The sequence below is a fragment of the Coturnix japonica genome, chromosome 6 (genome assembly GCF_054131305.1).
Source record: "Coturnix japonica strain WE chromosome 6, WE-NBRP24, whole genome shotgun sequence".
Taxonomy (NCBI): Eukaryota; Metazoa; Chordata; class Aves; order Galliformes; family Phasianidae; genus Coturnix; species Coturnix japonica.
Window position 1 is genome coordinate 18,923,574 of NC_140668.1, and position 16,449 is coordinate 18,940,022.

At 39.7% G+C, this 16,449-nt stretch overlaps 2 protein-coding genes across 2 annotated transcripts; both read left to right on the forward strand.

The window, feature by feature from the left end:
* Positions 1-3,401: 3,401 nt before the first annotated feature.
* On the forward strand, positions 3,402-7,534 carry LOC146760461 (obscurin-like). The gene is made up of 6 exons (XM_085551451.1): positions 3,402-3,508; positions 4,492-4,758; positions 5,403-5,672; positions 6,310-6,576; positions 7,204-7,463; positions 7,520-7,534. The coding sequence occupies exons 2-6, from the start codon at positions 4,509-4,511 to the stop codon at positions 7,532-7,534; spliced, it is 1,062 nt and encodes a 353-aa protein (XP_085407577.1). The 5' UTR covers positions 3,402-3,508; positions 4,492-4,508.
* Positions 7,535-8,841: 1,307 nt separating this feature from the next.
* On the forward strand, positions 8,842-16,062 carry LOC146760462 (uncharacterized). The gene is made up of 6 exons (XM_085551604.1): positions 8,842-9,479; positions 9,974-10,035; positions 10,239-10,358; positions 11,575-11,770; positions 14,220-15,421; positions 15,862-16,062. Exons 1-5 carry the CDS (start codon positions 9,287-9,289, stop codon positions 15,197-15,199), a joined length of 1,551 nt encoding a protein of 516 aa, XP_085407730.1. The 5' UTR covers positions 8,842-9,286; the 3' UTR covers positions 15,200-15,421; positions 15,862-16,062.
* The last annotated feature ends 387 nt before the right edge of the window (positions 16,063-16,449 follow it).

Below are 16,449 nucleotides of genomic sequence, written 5' to 3' on the forward strand. Positions count from 1 at the left end.
CAAGATTGTTAAAGCACTGGAAGATGTGGAAGTGAATGAATATGGGAGTACATCTTTTGTCTGTGAGATTTCACACGATGAGGTTCAGAGCCAGTGGTACAAAGATGACAACAAGCTGAAGGCTGATGACAACATCAGTATGCGGCAAGATGGTAGGGTGTAAGAGGGGGATCTTTCTCCTGAGTGGGGGGTGGGTTGGAGATCAAGCATATAAGACATCTGAAATGAAGAAGGTTCAGAAGGGAGTTCCCCTTTTGTTTTGGGACTGAGGTTAGGGTGGAACAAGTGACATGGTGGGATGCTTAGTGTGGGAAGTGTGATGCTATCCCACCATCCCACACTGCCGGGAGCAGGTAGGAAATGAGTGCAGTTCTTTCCAAAGTGGGGGTGAACAGGGCAGTCAGTTCACCTCTCCAGAGAGGTTTTGTCTGACAGTGAGTGTGATCCTTCTGTATCAGGTACTTTGAAGGTGACGGTGGCCACATTTGGTCAGTCCTTGTAGAAGCCATGTTTAGATTACGCTTTGGTGGGGATGTGGACGTGGAGGAATGTGTGGTTTCATTGACATGAGAGAACAGGCAGTGATGCTGTGAAACCAGATGGATGATGCTCAGCCTGGCCACGTGCCTCAGAGCTCTTTGCTCAAGGAAGCCAAGTGTAGTTGTGGGTTTGCTCTCAAGAGCACAGTTTGGTAGGGATGAGTTGGTGGCTGGACTAGATGACCTTAGTGGTCTTTTCCAGCCTTAGTGACTCTGTGGTTCTCTGCTTCAGGAAAGAGCTACTTGCTGACTTACACACGTGTCCAAGTCAAGGATGCAGCAGAAATAAAATCTCTAGCAGAAAAGGCAGAATCTCGTGCCCATCTTTCAGTTAAAGGTAATTATGCTTCTCATGACAATTTTGATTAAATTATGTTATAAATGAGCTAACATCCTTTGCTTTAATGTCAAGGAAGTTAAACACCACCAGGACCTTTCACAGAAATAAAAACTTCTACCTACCTACCTTTCTGACCACAAAATATCCAGCTTCTCTTTTGCAATTTACTTTCGCTAAGTAAAACAGATTATTTTCTTAGGAGGTTGATTTTCTACGTTTAGACTTCAGATTTGTGTTTGAACGTTGAGGGATAAAAAACATAGCTTGACTTTTTCTTCATTTTCTCTTGCTGTTTGAAAAGAGCACAGGGTTGTTTTGTTTTTTTTAATATATACAATGTTAGGGTATATATATGATGTTAAGTGTGATAAAGAAAACGGAGACATTTGAGTTAGCACACTACTCAAGAGTTCAGTCCCCACCTTTGCCACTGTTAACATTATAAGGGCAAGAACTTCCTGGAAAATGAATTTCTCCTAAGTAGAGTCATTACATTTGAGCTACAGAGACCTTTACTAGGTGAAAACTTGTTGTTCAGAGCTAAGTTGCTGTATTTAACCAAAGTAATTATCAATGTCCGTGTTTCATTGAACCTCTTTTCCATTTCGTAATGCGAGGAGTTTGATATCGGGATGGGAAGGTCATGGTTTGATTTGGATGTTGGACTGGGAATCAGAAGATCTGGGCTCTCTTCAGGTTGTCAGTCTTATTCTCTGACTTCTTAACAACATTCTTTTCTTTCTATTATTTTTTAATGATGTTTTAAGGCATTCTGAGCTGATAGGTGTAGTTTTCATGTGCAGTAATGCTGACGTGAGTAAGTGGGGTGATAATGTAAGGGTTTTTTACATTCCTTCTAAATCTCTGCTTTCTCTTGTTCCATCCTTCTTAAAGAGCAATCCATTAATCTAGTGAAGGAGCTGTGTGATGACTATGTGACTGAGCCTGAAGAAGCCAAATTTGAATGCGAGATATCCATTCCTTCTGTGAAACCTCCCAAGTGGTATTCCTACGTGGGGAAGTCTTACAGGCTGGCAGAAACTTGATTATGCAGCAAGAAGGCACCATCCACCAGCTGACCATACCAAAAACCACCACTGATATGACAAGCACCATTCAGTTCTCAATTGGCAAATCAAAATCCACAGCCAATCTGCTTGTCAGAGGTAACATATCCAGGCTTGGTTTACATCATGAAGATGAAGAATTAATTAACGTACAGCCTTCCTTCACTGGGGTCTTTGAAATATTGTGTGTGTGTCTGGAGGGTCTGCTCCATTTCCAGTTCAAAGCCGTTGGACAATCAATGAGACAGCTGCATCTCAGTAAAAGATCTGTTTGAATAGCTGTGATGTGCTTACTATTCAGATCTACAGAGCTGAGGTTTTGTCCTTGGCTATACCAAAGAAGTCAGATCAGGTGAAATTAATTGTATTTCTGAACTAGACAAGTTTAAGTTTGGTAGCACCTAAATTTGAAGCAGTTTGTCATTGATTTCATCTGAAAGAAACTTGCAGGCTTTTTATCTGCTGTTGTCCCCAGCGTAAGAGTCTCCATTCACATCCTAAAGTACTTGTTATATTTTCAACTCACTCTTATTCAACTCAACTCACTCTTATTTGAATAAAAGCCTCAACAATTGGGAGCAATTTGTTTTGTGGGAGCACAGAACAAGAGCTGGACCTTGCATTTGGTAGATAATATACAGTATTACTTTATAGAAATGTAGTCAATGGCATTCCCTATAGACAATCGTTTGTTTTATCTTTAGAGTGGTTCAAAGAACCATTGTGAACATGACATTAATTGGAATGGAATACACACAAGAGACTTTCCTCTTCTTCCAATTGTCCTCATCCTTTCTTCTCTTCCACCCCTGCTTTGCAGATTACCATATAGAAATCACCAGGAAGTTGGAGGACAAGACAGCTTTGGAACGTCATTCTGTCATCCTGTCCTGTGACTTCAGGCCTTCTCCAAAGGTTGTGAAATGGTTCAAGGGCCACACACTCATCAAGCCCTCTGAGAAGTACAAGATCAAGAGGGATAAGCATTCAGCAGAGCTCAAGATTCTGAAGCTGAAGCCCGATGATGCTGGTGTGTACAAGTGCAAGGCAGGAATTGCAGAGACTGAGGCCACGCTGACAGCTGAAGGTATGAGCAGGGAGGGTGACCTCTTCCATGTCCTATTTCACCTCAGATTTCTCTTCTTGGGGTTGATTTCTGCCATTCTCTCCTGCTAAATTTATAAACGTATAATGTTCACTGAGAAGATTACACAAAGATCATCTAGTCCAACCATTCTACCACATCCCAGTATGATTTATAGTAACAGTGGTAACAGTTCACCTTGTTTCCCCACAGCCCGCAATGTAGAAGTAACGAAGCACCTGCAGGATGTGGAAATTGAAGAAGAGAGCTCTGCTGTCTTCTCCTGCGAGCTGTCCCATGATGACGAGGACGTGGAATGGTTCCTGAATGGCAACCTCCTTTACACCAACAATTACAATGACATCAAGAACGTTGGCAATTGCTGCACACTGACAATGAAGCAGGTTAAGCCTGAGGATGCTGGCACAGTGACAGTGAAGTCAGACAAGGTGTCAGAAAGCGCGCCTGAAGGTGATAGGTGGGTCTGATCACACCCCTCCTGGATGTAAGAGATGCTAAGGAGCTCCAGTTCATTCTATTGTGCAGCAGTCCTGCTTCTAAAGCTGACCTCTCTGGGGTGACAAGTCATCAGAGGCTTTCTTCCAGTGGAAGGTTCCATTGCAGCAGATATCAAGGAAGGAGGATGGTTTTGGTGTCCTGCCAAAGCATTCCATTGCTTTTTATCATCATTTTATTTAGCACAAGGAGAGTTACAAGAGCAGTTTCTTTTACTGCTTCAGTAACATGCAGTGTCAATGCTGTTGTCTCCAAGGATTTATGACTGAAGGAGAGATCATTCAATGTGTGTTTTGCCTCTGGGATGACTAATGACCAGGCTGTGAGCAACCTGATCTAGCTGTGAATGTCCCTTTTTATTGCAGGGGATCTGGGCTAGATGGCCTTTAAGGGTCTCCTCCAATTCTAAGGGTACTGTGATTCTAATCTGCTCTCCCCAGCAATTAAGCTCTTTTACTCTATGCGCTCAGAGTTTGAAGGATTTCCTCTTTCTCCTTTCTTTTGCATTTGGTGGAAGTTTTTTCCCCAGTATAAACATCTGATGTGTGAAATAGAAGATAGATAAAAGGAGTCAATAAAACAGGAAAATCAAAAGTGTTCAGCAGCTTATCCTCTTAATCCTGAGGCCTGCTGTATGAGCTCTGCTCCATGTGAGGGCAATGCCAGCTCTCCAGCTTTAGAAGAGCTGCATCCCAATTACTTCATATGATATCAGTCCCACCCAAGGCAATGCAGGCTGTCCCTCCTGTTCCCTGTATTCTCCTACTGATTAGTTCAGAATTCCATAAAGTGCATTCAGTCAACAGACATGAAACCACTTTAGGTTCTATATTGATGTCATCAGTACTGGTAAAGATTTATTTATCCCTCTTTAAAAATCTGAAAGCAACTGGAAATGTCTCAACTTCTGTATCACATTGTTCTGTTTTGGCTGTTTAATTGCAGAGAAGCCTGCTGTCTTCATGAAGTCCTTGGATGATGTTTTTGGTGAGGAGCGGGGTGTGATTAAATTGGAATGCGAAGTCTCTAAAGAGAAGGTCAAACCAGTGTGGAAGAAGGATGGTGTTGTGCTCACTTCTGGCAACAAGTATGAGCTGGTACAGTCTGGGAAGACCCTATGTCCCCTTATCCATGACCTTGAGAAGTCAGATGCAGGTTTCTATACCTGTGATATTGGCAGTGATGTTGCCAAATCAAAGGTCGGCATTCAGGGTAAGTACTGTGGAAAGTAAAGGAGTGCTAAAAGCACATTCAGTGTGGTCACTATGTCTTACACCTATTCCCCCACGAGCCTTAATAGTTTCTACAATAGAAGTGTATTACTGCAATTTAGCACAGTGATGTCTGGAAAATTCCCATTGCTTTTGATGTAAATTTATCTCATTTTGCCATGAAAATCACCAAACATGTCAAGAATGTCCTGGAAATATTTCCTTTCTAAACATCCCTAAAATGGAGAAATCGTTTGAACACCAGTAGGGGTAGGATGGTAACAAATTAGCTAATAGAAACATTTAATTTCTTGTCATAGGCAAAACCCTTTTTCTCACGCAGCATCCTAGAGTTGTCCTCTCTGTTAGGTTGTTCCCTCTGTAGCTCATTGAATCTTCATTCTGCTCCATGGACTGAGCTGCTCGCCTTGTAGTTCTTCCAGAGCAAAGACAAGTGATTTACGTCTCTTTTTTTTTATAGCTTTCTGGTAATTCTGAGTGGAGAATGTCTTAGAGAATACATCAGTAAGGAACGCAGCCATGTTCTACAAATCCTGAGTTAAAACACCAGTACTGCTACTCATGTCAGTCACAAATGCCTTTTCTCCATATAAACCTCATACTAACCTATCTCTTACCTTCCAGAGCTGAATAGTGGCATTACCAAATGGCTGAAAAACACTGAAATCCAGGAGGGAGAAGATTGTACTTTTGAATGCATTCTGTCCCATGAAAGCATTGATGAGTTCAAGTGGACACTGACTGGAAGCAGAGTGGAAAGTGGTGGGCGATTTAAAGCTTCTAACGTGAGTCGGAAATATACTCTCATTATCAAAAGTGTGACTCCTACGGACACTGAGGAAGTCGTTTTTACTGCCCGTGGTCTAACCTCCAAAGCCTCTCTGTCTGTGAAAGGTAATGAGATGGGAGAGATTCTGGGGCCTGATTCCTTCAACTGTCTTCTGATAAGATTGTCGTGAGAGCTAACTCATAATATGGTTAAAGTGAATAGCAACCTTCTACTTGAACCTCAAAGCACTGAGAATTTCTCTTAAAAATAAGTAAAAGGAGGAAACATTTTACACAAATGTGAGAACTACCCAAAGCACTGGGGTAGTGTTGGAAATGGGCATCTCACTACAGCTTGTTCCATTAACAGTAAATCAGGAATGATCTGTTGAGGGAACTGTGGGAGCAAATATCCTCTAAGTATAAGCTGAAGGGATGGCCTTCACATCATCTAGCTGTACAACAAATTCCTATCTAGAGCATGTGCATCTGAGAGCATCATCCGAGGCTCCCAGTGTGATGAGTGGAGAGAAGAAAGAGGCAGTTTTCAGACATGGTTCATCATCCTCAATTGGGTAGATTTAAGAGAGAATAAATGGTGCTTTGAATTCTATTGTCTGTACTTTGCAGATTACTGCTGGCTGTAGGATGGCGTCTGTTGCAAGTGCCTCTCTAACTTATCTCCAGCATGTAGATGTATGTATTTTGAGAGAGGCATCCTACCCTAAGTGTATGTTACTCAAAAAGCAATGTTTTCTTCCAGGAAAACCTACTGAGGTTTCAAAACAGCTGGAGGATAAGACAGCAGCAGCAGGGCAGGACATCAGCCTGAGCTGTGAGCTGTCAAAACCGGATTTGAACATCAGGTGGTACAAGGATGGCAAAGCAATCAGAAAAAGCCAGAAGTACGACTTGCAGCAGGAGGGAACTGGGGCCATTCTGATCATCCATGACTCTACTGCCAAGGACAGTGGGGAGTACCCCTGTGAGACAGAGGACTCCATAACAAAAGCCAGGGTCACTGTGCAAGGTGAGTTGAAAAGCACATGGGGATGGCATGTAGAGAAGTCGAGGTAAATATCTGCAGCCTGTGGGTGATGTTTTTCTCTTCTGTTTCCTTGAGCAGGATCAATTCTTAGTTTTCAGAAAATATGATGGATTAAAATCTTTTCCTTAAAATAATCTGGAAACTGAATGATTCTCCAGTGTGATGTGGATCTGGGCAGCCTGGTCTGGTGGTTGGTGACCCCTTGGAGGGGGTTTGAAACTAGATGATCTTTGAGGTCCTTTTCTACTCAGGCCACTCTATGATTCTGTGATCATTCTATGATTCTATGATCTTGGGTGTTAGTGAGCCAAGAAAAGATGGCAATCTGAATTAGTCTATATTGAATATGTGTAATCAAAACTATATGCAGTTTATCAGATGAGATCCTAACAGCACATGTATAATGGTATTGAACTTTCCAGATATCTACTGGAATTATCAAACCTATGTAAATGGGTGGACTCTGTGGTCTTCTTAGACTCTTTGCATCTCTATGTGATATTCTGAAATGAGGGCAAAGGAGATTCAGGACACCTCTGTATGCTTGGGACTTGTTGGGGTAACAAATCCCTTTGTCCTACACCCTCATCCTTTTTTTTTTCCTTCCAGAAAAACCTAATTACTTTATCAAGGAACTTTCAGATGTGAAAACTGAAGAAAGTGGAAGTGCACTTTTTACATGTCAGAGCGAGAAAGCTGCATCCTTCGTCATATGGAGGAAAGGCATTGCTGAGCTCAGGCCTGGCAGGAAATACGAGATGGCACAGAAAGGACGAGACCTGCAGCTGAGCATAAAAAATCTGGAGAAAAGTGACAGTGACGTGTACACCTGTGACATTGGTGATGCCCAGTCCAGAGCCAAGCTGGTTGTACAAGGTATGTGTGAGAGCCATATGACTGTGCATCCTGTTTCTCCACTACCAAGACATTATCCTGGTAGAATTTGTACATTTATGGCAGGTCTTTGGGGCTGCAGCTGTCTGGCCTGAATAGCGGTTCACAAGCCATGCACAGAGCAAGCTGCACAGAAAGGGAAAGAACTACCGACTAGAGCAGTGCCATTGAGAACTTTATGTATCATTTAAAAACCAAAAATGCTGATGTACGGTGAGGCTGGTGACCCAGAAATCAGTGTGAACTTTCTATCTCTGACCTTTCTGAGTTAAAAATAGTCCTCCAGAGTTCTAGGCAAAAATTCCCTGATGCTGCATTCTGGGTAGTTGTCACGGTTTAAACAAAAATCTACCTGTGTCCGTGACAGGGGGGCCACAGGCAAGCGAGGTGCTAGAAGGAGCTGAACCTCTGTCCCAACTACTTCAGAAGCAGCCCAAACCCCCTCGTACACGGCTAAGATCTCCTTCTCAATTGGAGTGTAGCACTCCTCAGACCCTTTATATGCTCGACTCCAGAGTCCCGGGGGTTGGCCTTGGGTTTCTCCTAAAGCTCTTTGCCACAAACTCCAAGTGGGACCTTTCTCTCCAGCAGCAGTGTAGAGGATGTTCTTTACATCCTGTCCCGTCCGTACTGGCCCCAAGGCCACGGCACGGGCTATCTCTTGTTTTCTTTGCTCAAAAGCCTGCTGCTGCTCAGGACCCCATGAGAAATTATTCTTCTTCCGTGTTACCTGATAGAGGGGGCTCACTATGTGGCTGTAGTTTGGGACATGCATTCTCCAGAAGCCCACTACTCCCAGAAAAGATTGGGTCTCTGTCTTGTTGGTGGGCGGAGACATAGCAGTGATTTTGTCAATCACATCTGCTGGGATGTGTCGATGCCCATCTTGCCATTTTACACCTAAGAACTGGATTTCCTGGGCAGACCCCTTCACCTTGCTGCGCTTAATGGCAAAACCAGCTTGCAAAAGAATTTGGATTATCTGTTTTCTTTTCTTGAAAATCTCTGCTGCTGTATGGCCCCACACGACAATATCATCAATATACTGCAAGTGTTCGGGAGCAGTAAAATTATTCATGCTTTATATGATGTTATGATGTGGAATACTGATAGCAAAATTACAAAATTATTAAACCATGACACCCTGGTATTTTTCTTTTTTTTTTTCTTAAATATTTTCCTTTTTACTATTTAAATGTTATGGGCACATCTTATAGAAACACAAGGCTGTTTACAAAGAAGTGCATGCTGTGTTGCTGTATGATGAGCAAGATACATCTATTCTTCATCTAGCAGGAATAGTTGCTGAGCCTTAAGAACAGTTTCAGAAAGCTTTGGGAATTTGGGCGTTTTCCTTGTTTCTGCAACACAAAATGAAAATTTACGCTGTATACAAAGAAAAGGGGAGTCCGAACTTGTACGTTAAATTTGAAGGAGAACAATCTGGGGTAATATTTAAAAAAAAAAAAAAAAAAAAAAAAAAAGGGAGCGTGGTCATCAAATACTATAAAATATATTAGCTGTTACTAGAATGCCACTTATCTTCCCCCCATACGAATCACTGTCATGTTGTATGTGAATTTGTGAGGTGGGTTTTGAAGCTGAAATTAAAAACTTCTTGTATGGCTGTCTTCATAGTGGCTATCCAGACTATCTGAAGAAATAACAGCTATTATGTAGTCAGCTATTCACCAGTTTTAACTGATTATAAATTACGTTTCAGGGTGGAGAACATAGCATAGTGCCTGACACCTGTGTTGATCCTGAGGGCATTCTTGATTCTGTGCATTATGATGTCATGGATATTAAAGAGCAAGCTGAGGCAGCACATAGTTCCATTGTATCCCTGGGGGACCCGAAGGAAGATACTGGCTGGTTTGAAAAGCAGCTGGAGAAAACTAACTTTGAACTGATGGAGACCAAAGAAGAGCTAACAGAGGAAAACACCAAACTACTTAAAATTGAAGAAGAGCTAATGCAGAAGAACAAAGGTGAGTTATGCGATGTGAAAGGTAGAAGACAGAAATAGTTCATTAATATAAAATAGAAATAACCAGTTTGAGTAGGAATTAGAGGAGATGTTCTACCTTTGGAACCATAGCCTGTAGATAAGTGATAGTTTGTTCCTTGTGTATATTCAGGTTCAGCAATTCCACGGTTTTTGGTTATTTCTTTTCTTTTTTCCCCCTCTCCTTTAAACTGCAACTAGCAGCTTTACGCTTTCGTAAGTATGGGGTTAAATGTCTATATCTTGATTTTTACTTTTATATTGTAATCTCTACTCTTCTTTATGTCTTGTTGATGCAATGTTTTCGTTCCAAGAAATATAGAAAACTTTTGAATCACTCCCAATAAGTGAAGACCACATGCAAATTAATTAATCTGTTCAAAAGCTACCTAAACGTTAGAATATCTGGAAAAAATGATTACTTAATAAACTATCTATTGGCTACTTATGTAATACAACCTTTTCTGTGTGTTACAGACTTTGAAATGCAGATGATTAAATTGGATGAGTCTGTTGAGCAACTTAAAGAAGCAACTGAGGTAACTTTATCAAGAAGATGTTGTGTAAAATTGTTTTAATACCAACTTGTGGTAGCTTAAAATGCTATTCCAGTAGGCTCCATTAATAGATTTCTTACCAAGCTTAGCTTAACTGAATTTGCCTTTAATGCATTGTGTAATTCAGCTACTTAACACTACATTAGAAACTGATGACTGAATTTTTTTTATTTTTTATTTCTAAGAAAATGAATGCACAAAATGAAAGGGTTCGAGAGCTAATGGACATCGTGGTGCAGAAAGATGACATTATTACAGAGCTACAAGACTTAAAATCTCATTTAGAGGAAAAAGTAAAAGATTATGTGAGTTTTACACATCTCCGTATCCTTATACAAAAAAAGAAAAACACTAATTCTATGCTTGTAATCAACACATTTTTGGAAAACTGATTTTCTGTATGTAGCTGGTACTCGCTTGAAATTGTAAACAATTCAAATTTATCTGAAGGTAGTTGTTAACACAAACAACAAAAATATCAGCGTGTTCCATTAACTCCTGCCTCACACTCCTACATCAGAGGAAGAGCAACAGTAAAAGTATGTTGAGTAGAGTTGGAAGTACGAGTATGAATGGTCAGGATATCTCCACGTTCTATGCAGTCCATAAAACTTTATCCTGACTAATGTACTGCGAGCTACTGAATATGTGAAGACTAGCTTGATTAAGTATGTGTGCATACCACTTCTGGTGGTTTTTGTTCATTTTTTGATGTTTGGTAGCCTGAAGTAGCTCTGAAAACATTTATAGTTAATTCTGTCACTCAGATCTCTAACCTTGTAAGCTTAGCAACTTGACCCTTCTTAGTCTTTGACTGTCTGCATCACTGCAACTTAGTATTTCCATGGTATTAAAGCTGACTGTGATGAGTAGTCATGTCCTCACCTATTACTTCTTCCAAGAACAAGGCTCCAACTCTATCTGTGAGATTGTGTGGCCTGAACACTTCTGAGGCTTTTCTTTTCATAAGCTACTAAAGATGAATAATCAGTCCTTGGCAGTGCCAGCATGGCTTAACAATCGTCATCTTGTAAGTAAGGAAGCTTCACTTGTGGTCAAGGACACAATCTAAAATATGCGTGACAGAGCTGACTAAGCTTTAAGGTTGGATTATATCTGTCACGATGAAAGTGATTTTAGCAGCTTAGCAGAAGTGTGATGTGATGAACTTGTATGAGAGCTGACCATTTGCTCTTTGACCATGTTTGTAATTTTGTTAACTTCTTGGAAACAGGAAATTCTTTGATAAACTGGTAAACGCTTGATTGTGTGCAAGTCTTTTACTTTGTAACCTGCTAGGCTCTTGCTTTCCCTTGTATACTCTACTGAGTATTGCACTTGTCATTATCTGAAGGTGTACTTGTTCTGTCTGCTATTGAGATTTGTAACTGATGTCTATAGAGTCACTGGGTAAATATTTTAGCTGTATGGTTTTGTGTAAATATTTGCCTACAGAAGATTACTGAGACTTAAGTGCTCCTTTTGTTAAGCTTCAATGTAACTGATCTTATATCAATACAGGAAAAGACTACCTACCATTTAACTACCATTAAAGCAGAACCGGCAGAAGAGAACACTAATAAAGGAACTGAAAGCAGCCAATTTTCAGTGCTTTCAGTTAAAGCACTGAAACAAGAGAAAACTGAGTTGGAAGTGGGAAGAAAGCGCAGTACTGATGAAGATAAGCCTACTGTGGAAGAGCCACCTCCAAAGAAAGGTACAGTTTCTTCCATCGTTGAACAGGGTGTCTTCCAAAACAATAAATTGCTTCCTATTCCGGATAGGAAGCAAAAGGCTGTGAAGCACGTTACCTTATGGTATAAGGAGAAAAGCCACTGTGTTAAACTGTAAATAGAAGTAACTGTTATGTAAATATCCCTTTTTCAGAAGGTCCTATGCTGTTCATTTTTGAATGCTTAAGAATAAAAGTTTTTTGCACTATTTTTTTCCTTTTTGCTGCTTTTTCCTCATCTGTTGATGCACTTGCAGATTTGGTAATAGTTTTAAAGCAGTTTCTTTAGGATTGTTTCAACTGCTGTTGCTGATCTTCTGAGTAGCATCAGCTGCTCAAGTGCTTTTTTTTGTTTGTTTGTTTTGTTTTTCCTGAAGCAACTATCAAAATTGTTGACGACCTGCTAATTGCTCGCTCATGGGCAATATTTGAGCAAAATGGTTTGGATAAGCTCTGATGCATTTAACTTCACTTCTGGGCACAGCTGAGCATCAGTGTTCCTAGAATTACGGAAGGCATATACAATGTAGAAGGGAAAATCTAAAACTTAGCTGTATTCCCTTCCTTTCTTGTATTCCTCTTGCAAAATATGTGCAAGGGAGAAAGTCAAGGCCTTCTTTGGATGAGATGCTGTTCTTGGATGATTTGTCCCTGCTGCCTTTATTTGGCATAAATATTGAATCCTAATGTGACCACTGAATGGCATCACGTATAAGCATCTTACCAGAGACTGAGGGAGGGATGTGGACTCCTCCATACTCCAAATAGTAGTGGGTTTGTTATAATCATATGACCAAAGCTCTCATTTAAAAATTAATGACAGCAATGCTCCACATAGGAATTAAAATGGGTAGCTGATAGTCACAATGTCAGCATGAAGTTTTCTGTTAAGAAGTACTGAGTATTCAATCATTTTAAAAGTTTCTTCTATTTGTGAGTATTAATAGCGTCCAATTTCAAAAAACTCTTAATATATATTCTTTAGCTATGTTAAATATACACAGTAGAACAATGAGCACAGGTATGTTGTGCTGGTTCTTTTGTAGAATTAGTTATATAAGTAGCACGAGCAAAAGTGTTTTAGGAGATGCTAGGTTATCTCAGCTTCAAGTTCAGGGTATTTACACCATTCTCTGAGCTTTTAGGTCTTGTTTCCTATGCTCTGTAATAATGCTTTTTCTCTACTTCCTGTGTAAGGAGCTTCTAGACTGAACATTACACATCTTCTCCCTAGTCTTATTTATCTTGCTTTAGTGCTTGCTTGTTGTTTTCAGCATAAAGTGTTTAGATTACTTATAAATCATATTCCCCTCACTAGTGTTGCTGGGAGCAGCAGTCAAAACCCAAAACCTGGTTTGGGGTGGAATATGCCACTGCTGTTTCTTCAGTATGACTTTTAAATCAGTTGAGGGCTGTATATAAAACTCCTTAGATGAGTTAAGAGGCTGTTTCCATGCAGTACATGTGAATCTGTATGTAATGCAGCCTGCACGTGGGCGCTATAAAATTCTGCATTTCTGTAGTTGTAGTAATAAAAGGACTGTACAAGAATCACCATGGAATATATTGTTGTGGTGACACAATCCCTAGTAAGTCTTGACTTATATTTATTTTTTTTAATACTTAAAGTATGCATATTATGGAATGGACATAACTGGATTCTAAAGCAATGATGAAATACAGCAGAAGTCGCTTTTGATAGAAAGAAAATGCATGTGATTTTAGCTAATTGCTCACCAGTTAAAGAAAAAAACAGCCCCAAGCTAATGGAATATTTATGGAAACTTGAATCTGCAAATTTGTACAACTTTATGAGTGAACTTTATATGCAAAAGAGTAAGTGTGGACAGAAGTAGGAATCCTCATATTTTGTTTAGAGATGAACTGAATAAGAGAGACAGATATCAACACTTAAGTGATCAACTTGTCCAGGATTTTATCTTTCTTTTGAAAGTAAGAGGACTGTGAGTTGGAATGAAATTTCTTAGAGAACTGTTTATCTACCATTTAGATGTAGATGGAGTGATTCCTGGCTGCCTTATAGGGATTGCTGAAGCACGGAAGATAGAAAGAATATAGCTGTGAATTATCTATCTCGTTCCCATGTTTCTTAAATCTAATTAGATTTTCTACTGGTGTGGAGTTGAAGGTTTGAGTAGTGCCATGGTAAACGTGTTCTTCCAGCCTGAAAACCTTTTGCTCTTAATTCTGTATAGAAATCTGAGGCACCTGATTACGTGTTCAGAGGACTTTAATTCCTTCACTAGTATCAAATACTATGTGATGTGAGGGCATGGCTTGCATATTACGACAGTGTTTCACTTAGAAGTTGCTACTTGGTGTTGTGAACTGCTATGTAATAATTATTTTAATCAATCTGAGCTACATTCCTTTTCCCCTTTTTTTTTGGTTTGTTTGTTTGTTTGTTTTACAGTAGTTGTAAATGAGAGAAAGAAAAAGAACACTGTAGAGCAAAGGACAATTGAACACATGAAACAAAAGTGCTCCGCGTACCGAAAGGAAGTACTAGCACTGAGGGAAAGAACTGAAATCTTGGAACATCATTTAACTGTGCTTGAAGAACAATGCAGAAGAGAACAAAATAAAAAAGAAGATTTCAGTAAGCAGGTAACAAGCCTGCGTATTGAGCTTTCTTTTTCTGAAGAAACAGCTGATGTCCTCCGTGAACAAATTCTGCAGGGTCAAGCTGACTATCGGGAAATTGCTTCTGAACTGGATGAACAGAAATCTATAAATATGACACTTGAAAACAAAAATGCCCAACTAACTAACAACATAGAAGTTGCCAAAGAATATATAATTGATAAAGTGTCACAAGTAAAAGAAATGCGGACCAAATTAGATGAATTATACAAATGTCACTTAGAGTTTCACGCCATCGGTACTGACTTTGTCAGTGTAAAGGATTCCTCAGACTGTGAAAAAGATGAGCCAGGGACATCTCAAATTAGTTCTGGATGCATTCAGTCACAGACTTCTTCCATCTCAGATCTTGTGCAGGACCTCTCCTTTAACTATAGTCTTGAAAGGATTTGGGAAGTATGCAGAAGTATTGTTGATGTTTCCTCACAAAAATGTCAGCACATCAAAGCACTGCTTCAAGACAATGAAAACCTAAAGGCGGGACTGAATAATGCTGAAAATCATAATCGTCAACTTGTAATGAAGCTATGTGAGATTACAACTCACACTAGTCAGGAAGATGATCTTGTGAATCAGTTACATGAGCAAATAGAAAAGAAAACTCTGGAGTTTGAAGAAAAGACTGCAGAAGATCAGAGAGTGATTGCACAATTTCAGGAGGAAGTTGCCAACTGTGAGGTAAAAATAAGAGAGCTTGAATCGCCTGGAGGCTTCCAAGACAATGGAAGACAATGTGTCAAAACTCAATGAATTACTTAAAGAAAAAGAATCTATTATTGTTAATCTGGAGACAGTTACAGCAACTCTGCAGGAGAAGTCTGCAAATGCAGACAAAAAGTTTGAAGAGTTAAGTAGCAAAAAAGCAAATCTGATTCAAGAAGTTATGCAGCTGAAAAACAGCTTGGAGCAGATGAAACATTCTCTTCGGGAAAAGGAAAAGAGTGAAATGGAGAAAGTGCAACGTATAGAATCGTAAGTAACCACTGAGTTAACTTAGAGCCCTTTGAGAATGAACTAGAGTTAAAAATAGTTAATGGGAACATCCCTTCGACTTAATGCATTTGCATGCTTATCAATGGCCAAACTACTACTTTAGGATGCTTTGGTATGCTACTTGAGTTCCAAGGGAAAACAGGAGTGTGCAAGGAAATAAAGAATAATATGGGGATTTCTGGTGGTTTTGTTGTCCATCCCTCAGAATAGCATCTGAATAATTTATTGCTTCAGAATCTGATTATGAGAAGCAAGCTGAAATTCAAAAGTAATTGTTTAAATCTTGTCACTGGTCTAGATAGATTTAAGAGTCTATTTACAAATAGAAACCAACAGGCAGGGCATGGATTAAGCTGTAATTGCTGTTTCCATGAGATGTGTAACAGTAATGTTCTTTGTCTCTTTATTTTTAACATAAGGCTAGAAAATATTCTTTCTGAGAGTTCTGCCCTTGTACTGAATTTGAAAAAAGATTTGCAGAGGAAAGAAGAAGAGTATGCAGATCTAAAAGACAAACATTCTGATGCCGAGAAACAAATTCAGCAAGTACAAAGCGAGGTTTGTAGTCAACTGAGCTATTTTTTTCTGTAAGATTATGCTTGGCTTTCTGCTGTTAAAACTTCTCAAACTTTAACTATGAAGCTGGAAATTTCACACTAGTGTGGCTAGCAGCAAATCTTAGGTAAAGTTGCCATTGAAGCTCTAGAGGGGACCAGAAGTTAAAACATGGTTTCGCATAGATAATGAACAGAGGAAAGTAAAGTTGGTTAGTAGTCTGGAATAAGGTTTGTGAAGAGAATAGCTAATCTGCCTCTGGAGGGGACTTGTTATTATCTCTAAGTTACTGGTGACTTGCCATTGGTATCCGTGGTAACTCCAAAGCCTAAAACCTAAGTCTTGTGAAAAAACACTGATAACTGGGAAGAAGAATGCTATTTACTTGAAGAGAAATAGACTAATTTCCAGAGGCTCTTTAATATAAGCATGTATATTTTTTTTCTTCAATT